The sequence below is a fragment of the Mustela lutreola genome, chromosome 4, assembly GCF_030435805.1.
Source record: "Mustela lutreola isolate mMusLut2 chromosome 4, mMusLut2.pri, whole genome shotgun sequence".
Taxonomy (NCBI): domain Eukaryota; kingdom Metazoa; phylum Chordata; class Mammalia; order Carnivora; family Mustelidae; genus Mustela; species Mustela lutreola.
Window position 1 is genome coordinate 165,062,482 of NC_081293.1, and position 12,293 is coordinate 165,074,774.

General features: G+C 36.8%; 1 protein-coding gene across 3 annotated transcripts in view; it reads right to left on the reverse strand.

The window, feature by feature from the left end:
* Nucleotides 1-12,293, reverse strand: part of DOCK4 (dedicator of cytokinesis 4) — a 455,246-nt gene that overhangs the window by 99,294 nt on the left and 343,659 nt on the right. For all 3 annotated transcript variants that reach the window (XM_059171596.1, XM_059171597.1, XM_059171595.1), the window contains exon 26: nt 6,135-6,233. In XM_059171596.1, coding sequence (XP_059027579.1) covers nt 6,135-6,233 — 99 coding nt within the window. The remainder of the gene's footprint in view (nt 1-6,134; nt 6,234-12,293) is intronic.

The following is a 12,293-nucleotide window of genomic DNA, read 5'->3' on the forward strand; positions in this document are numbered from 1 at the left end:
GTTTTTAAGTTGGATTGTGACTTGATCAGATGGGCTTTTTCAAAGCTGGGGGCCAGTATATGGGCGACAATGAAAGGCTGTCAAGGTGCCATACTTCACTTTCAGAACAGGTATAATCACATGCTTAAAGCAGGATCCCCACTGTTCTATGTGAAAAGTCACAATCAACAAAGAACAGGAGACTCACTGCTCTCCATGTACAAGAAATACCACGGATATGGACAAAGCTTTAGCCCTCAGCAGAAGGTGGGTGTATAATAAAACATTACTGACTGTAGAAGGAGGAAAAAAACCAACAACTCTAATCACTTCCTAGTATTTGCTTTTGTTCATTTCTAAAATACTGCCATGCTCCAAAGAAGGAAAGGTCTATACAATGCAGAGTACCAGCCCTCAGGTCCTTGCTCCTACACAGTTGTGTTGACATTGTGACTCAAACCACTCACAGAGAGCCCCTGAGGACCCAGGAGAGGCACGCTGTTCAAAATGCCAGAAGCCACTCCAACAGTAACTGGAGACATCCTGATTCTTCAAACAAGAATGGAGTTAAAACACCAATAACCTTAATAGATATGGGAACTCCGTACTTTTAAAATTTGTTTTCATTTAGAAAACCACTGTGAAATGCTAGGCCAAATCTTTCTTTGAATTGATATGAAGAAAGAAAAAAGCAGAGATGCTAGAGATAAACAACAAAAATATTTATCAGAATATTTCAGAGCGCCTGGGTTGCTCAGTCTGTCAAGCAGCTGCCTTCAGCTCAGGTCATGATCTCAGGGTCCTGGGATTGAGCCCCGCTTCGGGCTCTCTGCTCAGCAGGGAGCCTGCTTCCCCCTCCCTCTCTGCCTGCCTCTCTGCCTACTTGTGATCTCTCTCTCTGTCAAATAAATAAATAAAATCTTTTTTAAAAAAAAAAGAATATTTCAATGTATAATATGTCAGTACCAAGGAAGATTTAAAATGCATATATCCCCTGATCCAACAGTTTGATTTCCAGGAATCCGTTCTACAGCAATAAGTGCCCAAGTCCACAGAGACATGTGTGTCACAATGTTCCCTGCTGTAACCTTCTCTGGGCAAATATAAGAAAGATCCTGAATGCCCAGAAAAATGGGAATGATTAAATTATTAACATCCATATAGTGTGATTCAGTGCAATAAATGATATACTGAGCTCTACAATATTCATGCCATATTACTGTGTGAAAAAGTGCAACTAATACGAATAATAGGAGTCCATTAAAAATGTGTGAATATATATAGATCAGAAAAAATACTATGTGAGGGGCGCCTGGGTGGCTCAGTGGGTTAAGCCGCTGCCTTCGGCTCAGGTCACGATCTCAGGGTCCTGGGATCGAGTCCCATATCGGGCTCTCTACTCAGCAGGGAGCCTGCTTCCCCCTCTCTCTCTCTGCCTGCCTCTCTCTCCATCTACTTGTGATCTCTCTCTGTCAAATAAATAAATAAAATCTTTAAAAAAAAATACTATGTGAGGATATAGCCTTATGTGTCAACAGTAGCTACATCTGGAGATGAGAATGCACGTGTGTGGAAGGGAGTGGGACATACTTTATCACTTTTAACCAGTAGGTAAGATGGGGGTTTTGGTGTCTAATCCCAGGATCAGCTACAATTTTCCATTAAATACCACTTTACTAAGCTGCATGTTTCCTTACATACAGTTCCCTTATATATATTCCATTTCTAACCTAAAGGTAGATACAAAACCTCCAAATAACTCTCCTTCCATTAATTTGGCCTTTTATTCCCACTTCATGACTGGAACTGCCTTATTACTTTTTAAGAAGTTGACAAATGAAATTTTATGTAATTTGACGGCAAAGATCTTGGCTGAACAAACCTCATTAAAGTTTAAGAAAAAGCTGAGTTTAGCTGCCTGAGCAAAGAGCCCCAGTGTTAATAGAATTCCAGGCCCCCTCAGTTACTTCCTTGCAGGTGTGGAAGGTGCTTGGGGCAGGTTAGTGGGGAGTAAAATGAGGCACGGCAGGAAAAGCGTTGAGCACTGCAAGGCCCATGGCGGTGCAGGTAGGGGTGAGGGTGAGGAGGTATTCTAAGACTGCCATTGTTGTTTTTATACATCCCACTCATTTATAACCTAATGATTTAGACGCTCTTAATAACATTAAAGCATTAAGAGAGATTGTTTGATTAGTGTTGATATCCCTAACGTTTAGCCAAGGTGCTCAATAGATGTCTACTGAATCATGTATTTGACATTTGTAATGAAATCATAATGGTGCCTACCTCAGGGGATTGAGGATTAAATGAGTTAATATGAATCAGTCTTTTAGAACAGTACTTTGCATGTGTTGTTTCATAGAAGGGTATGCTGTTAGAAGTCCTCAGTTTCTTTACTACCAGAGTAAAATCTCAAAGTATTCTAAAAATTCTGGTTTTATAATCCATTCGGCAGCAAAACCTGACTTGAATTATTTAGTTTTCATTTAATCCCACTTAGAGTATTTGTTAACTGCAGAAATATTAAGATGTTAAATTATAGTGGCTATCCCAAATCCTACTAGAGGTCCTATACCATATACAGTATGTACACATTATCTTCCTGAAATGTCAAAGCTTCTAATTTCTAAAATAATGGTATTAAGGACTTCGCATAAGGGACAGTGGACTGGTGTTACTCTTCTTTGAAAGATCCTGTAATGTAGCTTTCAGTAGCATAAGCGGGTATTTGGCTTTGAAGAAAAAGGAGACTAAGAAAAATAGATCTGTTAAGAGGTGACCTCTGAACTTTTAAAATACGGATTAAAATCTGATGACTAATTAGCCTTTAATAAAATAAGTGACCTTGAGTTTGCCTTCATCCCAGTTACTCCACTCCCATTCTTACACTGGGAAAATGATCTTCCTTGTCAAGGCTACTTCCGTCCCCTCCTGCTGCCTTCTCAGGGAACCTTCCTACCTCGTGCACTTCTTCCTTGCACCTTCAGCTTCTCCTCTACCAGCTCTAATTGTTGCTATTTACACATGCTTACGTCTCCTCCATCCTGAATATTCCTATGATATCCAAAGTTCTCCTTTAGTAAACACCTGATCCTCCTTTCCTTGGAACATGGTATTAAGTTTACTGTGGCTTTTTCTCTTTTTATTCCTCAATTCATGACAGCTTGGCTTCTACCCTCCCCAATGCACTGAAATTGCTCATCGAGTTCATTGACAAAATTAAAGGATCCTTTTAGGATCGTACCACACCTCCTTGCAACAGCAAGCAGTGTTCAACACTTCTTCCTCCTTGATGCTTGGATTCTATTCAGATCCCTTCAATTACATAGTCTACACTCTCCTTGAATGATCACCTTTACTCCCAATGATGTCAATGACAATTTCCAAATCCACATCTGCAGTCCAGCTTTCTCTCCTAAACTGTAGACACTGTCTATGAGACATGACCATTTTGATGTCTCTCGGGTGACCAAACTCTAGCTGAAACCAGATTTATGTTTGCTCCCTAACTTGTACACCCACACCTCCTGGGGTTCCCCTTGCAGTGAATGGCACCAACAACTGGCCAGTTGTTAAAGAGCTTGGGAGTCATCTTCAGCTCTTATCTCTCCACCTCTTTATAAATTGAGTGACCAGCACCTGCCAATTCAACTTCCTAAATGTCCCCAGAATCTACTATCATCATGATCATCTCACTTTCAGGCCATAGTTATTTCTAGTACAGACTGCATCAGATCCTTTATACGGTTCTGCCTCCCGTATACGTTCTGCCTCTCTTGGCTAATTCATTTTCAATAGTGCAACCAGCAGGTTTTTCTTAACTCAAATGGGACCATGGCTCTCCCTTCTTCCTTAAAACCATCTACAATTTCCAAATGTCCTTAAAGCCCACACACAGCCTTTTGTCTTACAACTCTCTTCTTCATACTTTATATTCTATCAAACATTCAACACATTTTTTTATTAACATATAATGTATTATTAGCCCCAGGGGTACAGGTCTGTGAATCGCCAGGTTTACATACTTCACAGCACTCACCATATCACATACCCTCTCCAATGTCCATATCCCACCCCCCTCTCTCTATCCCTCTCCCCCCGACCCCCTTCAGTTTGTTTTGTGAGATTAAGAGTCTCTTATGGTTTCAACAAATGTTTCTTGAGTGCCTACAATGGTGGTGAGTATGTTCTGGGATCTGAGGATACAGCAGTGAACCAACCAAAGCTTCACACGCCAAGGAGCTTATAATCTAGTAGTTAGGGGTTGGGGATTCATACAAACAAATAAAACTAAAACATTCTGGGTTTGAATAACTGTTACAAAGGTGGCATAGAGAGTGCTTTGTCAGTTAGCACATCCTGGTATCATTTTAGCTGAGAGATCTAAATGTCCTAGACAAAGGTAAGTCCAGAACACTCCTACTCATCTCTTAGTTCTCAGCTGAGACCTCCCTTGGGGACTTTTCCTCCTGTCATGAATTTGGGTTGGCAGCAATTCCCAGATGTTCTCAAGCACCATGTGCTTACCCTGGGAGTTCGCTACCTGGGGGGTCAATGCCTATTACCTGTCTGATTTCTCCCCCTACAGGGACTGGACAATTTGTACCTGGTTACATAACAAAACCAGTAGTTTCCTGAATTTCTCAATCGATACTGCTTAAAGAACAGATGAAGTAATTAAGAGCACTCAATAATTTTCCTGGCCCGAAGGCCCAGTTAATTTTGAAGTGGGAAATCGTGAAATGGTGTGGGCTGACTGAAATGAGGAAAGGCCACATAAAACACTTTATTCATGACTTCCATTTGCTTTATTATTATTAACATGCATAATAAGGTATAAAACTCAATACCTAGATTAATTATGATTTTCAATGTGTGCTCCTCTGCTATTGTTTTATTCCCAGGCTCTGTAAAAATGAGTAGTAGCTTTTCCTATGGGAAATTTTAAAACATGAAGTCAAGACTTCTTACGTAAAACCTAATAGTTCCTTACCTGTTTTAAATATTCAACTTCTGAAGTTAATGACTACACAATTATCTTCCTTTTTAACCACATGAATTTCTGTGCATAGAGTGGGCGCTTTCTAAGGCCTTTTATCTGTTTTTAATTCTAAACTCAAGGTTGAAAATAAACATGAAAAACGTTTTTTTAGGCATGGGTTTATGCCAACTGACTTTCTGCTTGAGAGAGTACATCTGCCCAAACCTTTTCTTTGTTTCATGATTCAGCTTGCCAACTGCTCCAATGTAACTTTGAAAGATGCTTCTAAGGTCATGCAACATCTTCCAGATCAAAGATAAGTGATCCCTGTGCATGATCTATATTAAAAAAACATCTACAGGTTTTCCTCTGAGGTGCTATGAAGGCTTCCGGTCATGCAAATCTCGCAGTGTGACTGTTCCTCCTATCCTATAATTCTCCCCCACTGCTATGTTAAGAATCCCTTCCATTACAATGGTGTACCTATGAAGGTATCTGGAAAACTCAAGAGATGGGAGAGAAATAAAAGTAAATAAGAACAGATGACAGGTCATTCTTCTAGCTGAGGACAATCAACTTCTAAGGTTTTAGTGAACACCGTGAAGGAAGCACTGGAGCTCCCTAAATCTCAGGAAAGATCGCATTTTTATAAACCTGGCATCAATATTTTCTATTTAATGTCAGCCTGTCACACTAGCACAGCATATTGATTGGACTGTAGCTGACAGAGAATATCAAACACAACCCTGTTCTCCAGTCAGAACACTGTAGCCACAAGTCCTCATTGTGGTTTTAGAGGGATGAAATCTGCTAATATATTTATATATTCACCCTTATCTTCTTTAAAGGCAATATTTCCAAGTCCACCTAACTAGAGTTAGCCTATTTGCTTTTGTCTCATTAAGTCTGTGATTCTGTTTTAGTTTATTGAATTTTGCTGACAAAATTTCAAATCCTATGTCTTTGTATAAAATAAAAGTTAAATGCTTTGCTTGAGTAGTTGAAATCTTAATGAGCCAAGATAGATAGTCAGACATGTGGATGAACGGGAGAAAAAACAGCTCAGAATTTAACACAAACAGGTAAAACAACTGTCAGGGAACTATCTTAACAATAATGAATGAGAACAAAGAAAGCTACAAAGACATAGGAAATTTTTTAAAAAGTTACTTACCCTTAATTCTTCCTTTGTATTGAAACTATCAAGAAGTTGTTGATAATGTCTATCTGTCATTTGTCGTAATAAGGATAGGAGACAAGCAACAAACTCCCCCTAATTTAAAAAAAAAAAAAGCATATTTTTTTATTAAGAGTAAAAATGAAATGAACATCAATAACTTACTTTGAACTGCCCTCAAATAGAACACTGAAAAAAAACACCACTATGATTTAAGTCACTCTATGAAGTCTTTTAAATCTAAAGTAACCATAATATTATAGTTAAAATTTCTCCCTGTGATGAATACCAGTTACTTGGTATATATGCATTTTCAAATTAGGAGGGTTTTTTTGTTTTGTTTTGTTTTGTTTTGTTTTGTTTTGACTTGCATGGAAGCTTCTCACTAGGAAACTTCACGCACTTAAAGGAGGTAAGGTCATTTTACTGAGCATTTATTATACCTTCATTCATTATGTCATTTAGCCTCATTTTCAGTGCTATGAGGTAGGGGGTATAATATTTACTTAAAGAAGATAAATTGTACATTCCGTGGGCTAAAACACTTGCTCAAAGTCTTCCACTAAAACGTGGAAGAGCTGAAGTTATCTACGTGTCTTTCTAACTCCAAAACTCTCCCGTACCTCAAGCTCCCTTTCTGAATTCAAAGTCTCCTCCAACTCATCTCAGTGGTGGTCTGCTAACTGGCAGGGTATAGAGAAAGCCATACATCACAATGTTGGTTTCAAACACCTTTTAAAAATAGCTTAACTGTCATCATTTTCTGCTTGGGTGCTATGTGACTGACTCCTAAAAAGTCCATTCTTAAAAATTAATAATGAAAAAATAGCATCCCTAGATTTAAAGACCTATAAAATTGCTATCACTTGCATCTAACTTAAAATATTTGTGCTCTAATGCAACATTTAGCACTCAGAAAAAAAAAGTCTACTTTTAATGAGAACAATAACATTTAAAACAATATGAACACAACAGAAGAAGCAATCAGTGGTAACAGACAGTAAATTTACAAAAATGTATTTTAATTGAGAATTGGTGGGTTGTTGTTTTTGTTTGTTTGTTTTGTTTTGCTTTACATTTACATGGAAAGTGGTTATAGACTCACGTGTAAAATCAGGGACTGAAAGCTTTCATAATTGGGATTTTCCAACAGAGGCAGCTAAATCAGGAAAGTCAAAAGTATATAACCCTTCCAGCTGCCAAAGGAGGCCTGGAGATACTACTTAATTACAGGTCAGGGTAACCAAAGAAGCAGACTGACCTATTGCAGGAGGATAAACGTTTGTAACACAAATATAACAAATAATTATTCCTACACACTTGGTGGGGCAAGTATTTAAGAACTAACAAGTAAAGGCTAGCAGAAATCTATCTTCTAAGCTCAACATAATACTTTGCTAATGAACAAAGAAACCTGTGGTACTTAACACAAAAGATGGAAAATTTAAGGGCACAATGATTTATATTTTAGTGCATGTGTGTGAGGAAACGATCCAAGGCTAGGAAAATAACAAGCCAAAAGAAAAGAGAATACTACCTGGTACTCACTCAAGACTGGGAATAGTATCCTTGTTTCACCAGCAAGACTGGAAAAACCTTGCCATATTAGGGCATCAGAATACTAAAAAAGATCTTTTCTCAGCAGAAGGGAAAAATTACATCTGGAATAAATGCTGCTGTGACCCTACCTAAGAAAGTTCATAAGCAAGATAGGAAAAAATTAAATAGTTCCTAAAAAATTTAACCTCATTCCAGAACAAAGTTCAAATATATTTCTAGGAATTTTAAAAATCCATTCTCAACAGCATAAAATTCACAATGTCTGGCATTCAATGAAAAATTACCAGGAATACAAAGAAGCAGGAAAAAATAATGATACAAATGAGGAGAAAAAAAATCCATAAAAACAGACCTAGAAATGACATAAATAATAGAATTAGCAGTAAAAGACATTAAAATAGCTATTATTGGGGCACTCTGGTGGCTCAGTCGTTAAGTGTCTGCCTTCAGCTCAGGTCGTGATCCCGGGGCCTTGGGATCGAGTCCCATATGGAGCTCCCTGCTCAGGGGGGAGCCTGCTTTTCCCTTTCCCACTCCCCCTGCTTGTGCTCCCTTTCTCACAGTATCTCTCTGCCAAATAAGTAAATAAAAATCTTTTTTTAAAAAAAAGCTATTATTACCATAGTTTACATATTCAGGAAGCTATAGGAAAGTTTGAACATATTAATTTCAGACATGAAAGAAAACAAAAAGACCCAAATTGAGATGAAAACTTTAATGTGTGAGATGAAAATTTACTTAGTAAAACTAGTGGCAGATTAGACATCTGCAGAAGAAAAGATTACTGAACTTGAAGACAGTAGAAATTCTCCAAAATTTAAAAAAAAAAAAAAAAGGAAATAAAAGAAAAAGCATCAGTGAACTAAAGAACAACTTCAAGTAGCAGAATATATATGTAATTGGAGAACTCAAAGAGGAGGAGGGCATAGAAAAAGTAATTGAAAAAATAAGGGGAAAAATTTCAGATTCTCTGAAAACTATAAACTTATGTATTAAAAAATTTCAACAATTCCTAAGTACAAGAAACATGAAAAAAATACACTAAGGTACATTATAATAAAATAGCCAGAGATAAAGAGAAAATATTAACAACAGTCGGTGCAAAAAAGACACATTACATACAGAGGAACAAAGGTAAGGGCAAGATATTGCTCATTACAAATAATACAAGCCAAAAGACCTTGGAGCAACATCTTTAGAGTACTGAAAGAACAAAACAACTATCAATCAAGATCGTTACCTAAAAAATCTCTCAAAAAGAAAAAGATTTTTCAGACATTGCAAAGCTTAAACAGGATACCACTTCTATTCAACTTTATATTGGTTTCTAGCCAATACAATAAAACAAGGAAAAATAATAAAGGAATATATTCTGGAAAGGAATAAAAAAATCTCTTTATCCATACTTAACATATCTGTGTGCACAAAAAATGCTATCAAATCTATAATGAGCTACTAGAACTACTTAACTGAATTAATCTATGTCTCAGAATATAAGATCAATGTACCAAAATCAATTTTACTTCTACATATGAGAAATGGTTCATTGGAAGCTGAAATTCAAAATAACATAATTTATAATACTACTGAAACATTTAAGTACTTAGTGATATATAGGACAAAAGATTCACACACTGAAAATCATAAAACACTGATGAGAACAATTAAAGATCTAAATAAATAGAATACTATGTTCATAAATTGGGAGATTTGATACTATTAAGGTGTCAATTCTTCTCTAATTAATATACATATTCATGATAATACCAATCAATATCACATCAGGTCTTTTGTGGCATAGAAAGTGACAAGCTGATTTAAAAATTCATATGGAAATGTTAAGGACTTGAAATTGCCAAAACACCATTCAAAAAGAATAAAGTTGAAGGACTTATACTATGTGACTTCAAGACTTATTATAAAGTTCTGGTAGTCAGGATATTGTTATTGGTGTCAAAACAGAAAAAATAGATAAATAGAACAGAATAGTCCAATCCAAAAATAACCCAAATGTCCACTAAAGGGTGAGTGAATAATCAAATTATAGTATATCCATATAATGTAACACTATTCAGCATTAAAAAAGAATGAATACTGCTACATAAAACAACAATGAAGAAACTCAAATAATTATACTGAGAGGAAAAAGTAGAAATGTCACCCCCCAAAAAAAACCTAACAGTAACTATGTACCATATGATTCCATTCATATAAAATTCTAGAAATTCACATTTATCTGTAGTAACAGAAAGGAGAGCAGTGGCTGCCTGGGGATGAGGTAGTATGGGGGAGGGCAAGAGGAAGGAAAGAGAGGGAGGCACAAGGAAATTTTTCCGATTGATGGACATGTCCTTTATCTTGATGATGATTCACAGGTATATACACATATGTCAAAACTTAGCAGTTGTATACTTTAAATATATGCAATTTTTGGAATGTCAAAACATCTTACATAAATAAAGATGTATAAAGATGTAATAAGATATTACATCATTATTAAGATGTAATACATCTTAATAAAGCTTAAAAAAGACATTAGGACAACATTATTGTTTATGGAATAGCACTATGTGTAAGTTACTGCATTTTTAAAAAAAAGATTTTATTTATTTATTTGACAGAGAGAGAGGGAGAGATCACAAGTAGGCAGAGAGGCAGGCAGAGAGAGAGGGGGAAGCAGGCTCCCCACTGACCAGAGAGCCAGATGTGGGGCTCAATCCCAGGACCGTGGGATCATGACCTGAGCTGAAAGCAGAGGCTTAACCCACTGAACCACCCAGGCATCCCTGCATTTTTTTATTATCAAATTCACTCCTTACTAGAGCCTTGTTGAGTAGATACTATTAACTTCATTTTACAGTAAGATCTGTTAAGGTTAAGTTATTTATCCCAGGTTTCACAGTTAGAAAACGGTGAAGCTGGGATGTATCTCTGGTTCTTCTACCTACCTGCTCAGACTGATTTGATTTCATAGAGGAAATATACCTGAGTTTGAGGTTATATTTCAAATATAAATAGGCATATAAAAATCTATCAGTTGATAACCAATGTCTGACTTTTTAACCTCTCCAGTAAGTCTCAACTTAAAAATGCAAATCCACTTAGTAGAAACCCACTGAATCTCTCATTTCTTAGTTTTTCTACATTCTAGCTACACTATCTCTAATGTAGTGACTAGGTTAATATTCTTAAAATGTTTACTCCTAAAATATACCATCCTGTGAATAGTGACATGCCTTGAAGTTAGAATAATGTATTATTCTAGTTTTAGTATCAATAGTTTTAGTAATAAGAAGAGTTGTTCAAAAAACAATAGACTTTCATTACGTATTTACAGTCAGTGTACACAGGAACACTTCCTTGAATCCAGGTTATTATCTATATTTGTCACATCTGCTGCAGACTACAAACAACTTATCCTAGTATCTAATCTTTGGCACATTTTTGATGTGTTATTAATCTGAATATCTACTCTGCAATGTCATTTTATGTATTCACTTAATCTATTTAGGAATTCAAAGCATATTTAACCTGTTAAGAAGCCTAGATGCCCACTGGCCATAGTAACATTTTTCTAGGTATATCTCCTAAGGCAAGGGAAACAAAAGCAAAAATAAATTATTGGGCGGGGGGTGCCTGGGTGGCTCAGTGGGTTAAAGCCTCTGCCTTGGGCTCAGGTCATGATCCCAGGGTCCTGGCATCGAGCCCCACATCGGGCTCTCTGCTCAGCAGGGAGCCTACTTCCTCTTCCCTCTCTCTCTGCCTGCCTCTCTGCCTGCTTGTGATCTCTGTCTGTCAAATTAATAAATAAAATCTTAAAAAAATAATAAAAATAATAAATTATTGGTACTATATCAAAATAAAAAGCACTTGCACAGTAAAGGAAACCATCAATAAAACAAAAAGACAACACACTGAATGGAAGAAAATATTTGCAAATGATATATCTGATAAGGCATTAATATCCAAAATACATAAATAATGCAACTCAACACACAAAAAACAAACAATGTGATTTAAAAATAGGCAGAGAACCTGAATAAACATTTTTCCAAGGAAGACATACAGATGGCCAACAGGCATACAAAAAAATGCTCAATATCATTCATCCTTAGGAAAATGCAAATCAAAACCACAATGAGGTATCACCTCACACTTGTTTGAATGGCTAAAATTAAAAAGATAAGAAACAACAAGTGTTGGGAGTGCATGTATTCTCATACAAAAATGGCCCTTATGAAACCTTCTGTTACACACATGCACTATTTTTTCCAGAAACTTCTTCTTTTTTTTTTTTTTAAAGATTTTATTTATTTTATTTGACAGACAGAGATTACAAGTAGGCAGAGAGGCAGGCGGAGAGAGAGAGGAGGAAGCAGGCTCCCTGCTGAGCAGAGAGTCCGATGCGGGCCTCGATCCCAGGACCCTGAGATCATGACCTGAGCCGAAGGCAGCGGCTTAACCCACTGAGCCACCCAGGCGCCCTTTCCAGAAACTTCTTAAAAAATTCTGCATCCCTTTCCCTCTCCCAACCAGAAGCCCACAGTACATGGAAAGTTTAGACCAGTGTATCTTTCTTAGACATGGCCAATGTTG